At 47.0% G+C, this 4,604-nt stretch overlaps 1 protein-coding gene across 1 annotated transcript; it reads right to left on the bottom strand.

Annotated features, from left to right (window-relative positions):
• Positions 1 to 843: 843 nt before the first annotated feature.
• LOC149841102 (glutamate decarboxylase 1-like) lies at positions 844 to 4,225 on the bottom strand. Its single transcript, XM_090004663.1, has 6 exons — positions 4,140 to 4,225; positions 3,827 to 4,031; positions 1,978 to 2,393; positions 1,623 to 1,876; positions 1,447 to 1,499; positions 844 to 1,332 (listed from the first exon to the last, which is right to left on the bottom strand). The coding sequence occupies exons 1-6, from the start codon at positions 4,223 to 4,225 to the stop codon at positions 844 to 846; spliced, it is 1,503 nt and encodes a 500-aa protein (XP_089860789.1).
• Positions 4,226 to 4,604: the final 379 nt, after the last annotated feature.

Raw genomic sequence — 4,604 nt, 5'->3', positions numbered from 1 at the left:
AGAGAGACAAGTATTTCCATTGGTAGTGGAGACTGTCATGACTGAACACAAATTATCAGAAACTACAAGAAAGATGCTCTAATACCATCCAAACGAACACACACCAAGGTAACTTGATTTTTTTACGTAAGAGAATGAGATGTCCACCGATTTTACTGGAGTTAATCTTGATTTTTTGTAACACTTGATTTGCTACCCATGTCATCCTTGATTTTCGGGTCTTCTAGTTAAGTTTCCTAAAGACGATCTTATTAGGCCCTTGATTTGAGCCTTTAATATCTGCATAGTTATCTGTATGGTTGTCCTTCCTACTGTCGTCATCAGCATGCTCGTTAGACCCTTGATTTGAGCATTCTACATCTGTATAACCGATAGATGGATCGTCTGTGATCTTTTGTCTATCATGCTCTTGCTGCTAATCCATCATTGGCACAAATGCACCTAAGACTCTGTTTGGGGCCAATAGTGAAGATGGATTTTCGGTGGATCTCACCGAGTTCACCTACCCACCCTGTTATTTGTAAGGTCGGGTTTGGGAGATGAGAATGTAATGAGCTTCAAAGAAACAGCCTCAAGTAATGATCAACTCAATATATAATCCTTTCTTTTAATTTTCATTTTCATTCAATGACCTAACAATAACCATGCCGGCAAAACAAGGAATTACATAAATATCAAATGCGTGAAAGAAAACCTGAGGGATTAATAAAACTGGTTGACCCCAAAATTTAAAAAGGAGGGTGCAGAGAAAAAAAAAAAAGAAAACGTAAGAGTGATCATTCTATAACAAGGCAAGGCAAGGCGTGGAGTGGTGGAGGAAAGGGTGTTGCTGGCTGGCTACTGTTAGCAAACGCCGTTGGTCTTACTCTGCATGACGAACTTCTTCCAGATGTCCGTGATCTCCCTCTGAGTCTCGATGGCCGACTTCTTCTTCACCACCACCTTGCAGTTGTCGCGCTTCTCCTCGTAGTCGATGGCGATCTTGGCGGTGAGCAGCTTCGAAGGGAGAGCATCGAGCTCGTGCAGCACCTTCTCGATGTCCATGACGAGGCGCTCGGCCAGCGTGCGGCTGAAGTCCTCCCGGATAACCACGCGCAGCACTGTCACACTCTGCGCGTCGGGCGGCATCGTGTAGGCGGGCACGATCCACCCGAACCGACGCAGGTAGTCGGACACCTCGAACTCGTCGTGGTAGCGGTTGTCATTGAGGGAGAAGGCTACCAGAGGGACGCCGTTGTCCTTGGACACGATGTTGAAGCGCCCCGTCCTCTCCAGCCCTTCCTTCAGCACGATCGCGTTCTCCCTGCAGTTCTCCATCACGTTCTTGTACCCCTGCACATCATGTACTAACCCGTGTCAAACAGTCCGAACTTTTTCGGGACCAAAGGGAAAACTCATTACGGACAGGTAACCAATATGAAAAAACAGGGATTGCAATAAGCTCACCTCAAAACCAAGACGAATGAGCTGGTAATACTGAGCGATCACCTGACTCGAGCCTGCAAATTCAACAACGACCCACATTTAATCAGTTGTGGATATTCAGACGACTAGACCGACCTGAACTATCCAGCCCAGCACATGTCCAAACCGAGTAGCGAGTCAAGTTAATGGTGCAATACCCTTGGAGAAATTGAGGGTGAAGGTGGGTTGGTCGGCACCCAGATAGTTGATGTGGAAGATAAGCTCTTCAGGTAGGTCCTCTTTGCTCCTCCAGACCACCCAACCGATGCCGGCGTAGACGAGCCCATACTTGTGGCCGCTGACGTTGATACTCTTGACCAAGGGCAGACGGAAGTCCCATTCCAAGTCCGGGTACAGGAACGGAGCAATGAAACCACCACTAGCGGCGTCCACATGGATGGAAGTGTCCCACCTGACACGAACCAAACACAGAAAGTTGGAGAACGAAGGACACGTGTGCAGTGTAAAATTCATATCACCGATTTCAGGTGATATGAAAAGGGCTTGGCTTACCGAGTCTCCTTGTTCTTCTCTGTGAGCAGGTCGTTCAAGAGCTTGACGTCTTCGAACTCGCCGTTGAGATTGGAGCCGAGGATGGCGGCGACGCAGATGGTGTTCTCGTCCACCAGCTCGACGGCCTTGTGGGGATCCATCACGTAGTAGCCCTCCCTCAGCTTCACCTCCTTGAGCTCCACCTCGAAGTAGCAGGCGAACTTCTCCCAGCACACCTGCACGTTGGCCCCAGTCACGATGTTGGGCTTGTCGTAGGGCTTCCCCTCCGCCTTCCTCTTGTTCTGCCACCGCCTCTTGAAAGCCAGACCCGCCAGCATGATGGCCTCCGATGACCCCACCGTCCCCACGCCGACCGCTGCCTCCGACTCTCCGAGCGGGGCGTTGAAAAGGTTAGCGATCACGTTGACACACCGATTCTACAATACCATCAAACTTTTCGTTTTAACAGCTAAAAGAAATAAGATTGAGCCGCCCAATCTCTCTCTCTCTCTCTCTCTCTCTCTCAAGTCTCAAGCAACAGCCTTGAAGCCCTAAGGGGTTTGGTGCAGCACTACGGGTTTACACCATAAAAAAACGATGGTAAGCAGCGGGATTAGGTCTATGATCCCAACTGTGGTTTTTCCGTCGTTTATGAAAAAAAACGCATCTAAATCGATTATCACGTTCAAAAGAGTAATCATATCAAAATATGGTGATTGGAAAATCCAATAAAGCCAAGAGTAAAGAAAGAATTATGTGAGCTTTTGGTAGGAACCATAATGGCCAAACGACTGAATGATGTGGGGTCAGAACGAACTAATGGGCCACGAAGGGAACATTTCCAAACCAAAACGGTGCGGGTCGCAGAAAATGCTCAAGGGGGCCCACGTCAATGGGAATGGAAGCAATAAATATATAATATAGAAGTATGTTTTATAAGATAGTACCACATAATAGTAGTGAATATAATTTGTCATCATGTGTTAACGCACATACGTACAACAGCACAGGCACAGCCTGTCATTAACATTGCTCCGGGCAAATTACTGAAGCCAACGAGCTAAGCGATCAGGTTCGGTTTGTAAAAAAATATCAAGATCAAGCCCGAGTGTGCTTCGAGCCGACGCAGCCAGGCTGGTGATTGAGTCAGCCTTGTTCGTGAGCTTGCCGACTTTATTGGCTTCAAATGGGTTGATGATTAGTCTTCATTTTAAAGATTAAACAGTTCAAAAACAAAACAAGATCCATATAGAAGAGAGTGCGCCATGTCACGTTAAACAACAAATAGGAAGAAAGCAAAGATATTACCCATGCCATGCGCCCCCCCCCCCCCTCTCTCTCTCTCTCTCTCTCTCTCTCTCTAAGATGAGACCATGGCACAACTTTAGAGGGAGAAACTATATGAGAGAGGAGAGGTTTTCAGAATTAAGTGAAAACAGAAGATGATATCAAGTGATAAAACTCTTCAACTATCACATTTATTTTGAAATTAAAAGAGAATATTCTTTTTATGGGTATATGTGTACTTATTTATTTATCTAGAACAAGTTTAATAAAGCATAACCAAGCGAAGCAAGCTTGGTGTTGCTTGAGCTTGGATTCATTTTATTTGAAGCTAAAAAATAATGAGCAGGGTTGCAGGCATACCAAACCGGAGTAAGTCGGCCATCAACAATCGGGAATCTCTGGCCGACCTGCGTCCGAATCGTCAGCAGCTCCTTAACTCAAAACCTACCGTTGGCTAGCCTTCACAATTTTCCGGGGACATTGCCGTGTGTCACGTCCTGAATCTTACGAGAAGATGGTGTTTTAATTTGCCATGGATGGTTGGGAGATAGGTAAGGAAAGGCATCGAAGAAGGAAGTTAAACCTGGAGCTCGGTGGTGACGGGGTACTCGTCCATGTCCACGTAGTTCTTGTTGATGGAGGCCATGATGAGCTTGTCGCACTCGGGTTCCATCCAAGTGGTCACGAAGGACGCCAGGTTCAGCCGAGGGTTACCGTCCAGCATCAGCTCGTCGTTTATGATCTGGTACGCCGCCTCCTTCGGTATCGAGTTCTCCCGCATCCTGAACCTGATCCAAACAACCAACAACACAGAAAGTTTCAGAACCTCTCTGAGCATTCACTTCTCTCGATTTCCATTACACAACAATTCCACAGAGAGAGAGAGAGAGAGAGACCTCGGCAACGATGTTCGGACATATCGTGAAGCGAAGGTGCAGTGGACGGAGTCGTCCGACTCCGAAGAGGTTTGGGACAAAACCATGGTTTTCAAATAGCGGTTTTCCGGTGAGAACCGGAATAAAATGGAGGAGAGATGATTAGATCAGTAAGGACGAACCTGGTTGTGTTTGAGAGGGTGAGGAGCGAGGTGGGTATTTATACAAAGGATGGGACCAAGGCCATGGGTGGGATACCGAGAGCAGATCAGGCGATCTGAACTCTTGGGATGAAGCAATGGACGGTGAAGATGTCAAATCACTTTCTTAAAGTGATTTGACGGATCACGTGCTCTCCTGAATACTGGCTGATTCGTTTCAGAAACAACCACCTTTTCCCCCTTCCGACGTACGTCCCTTCGGGGGAATTCCTTTTCTCATTCGGAGGGATATTTTTTCTTTGACCGGTTATTAAATTTCGAGGAG

The sequence above is a fragment of the Nuphar pumila genome, chromosome 4 (assembly GCF_984573655.1).
Source record: "Nuphar pumila chromosome 4, dmNupPumi1.hap1.1, whole genome shotgun sequence".
NCBI classification, from domain to species: domain Eukaryota; kingdom Viridiplantae; phylum Streptophyta; class Magnoliopsida; order Nymphaeales; family Nymphaeaceae; genus Nuphar; species Nuphar pumila.
The sequence above is the reverse complement of the archived record's forward strand: the minus strand, read 5'-3'. Positions and strand labels throughout refer to the sequence as shown.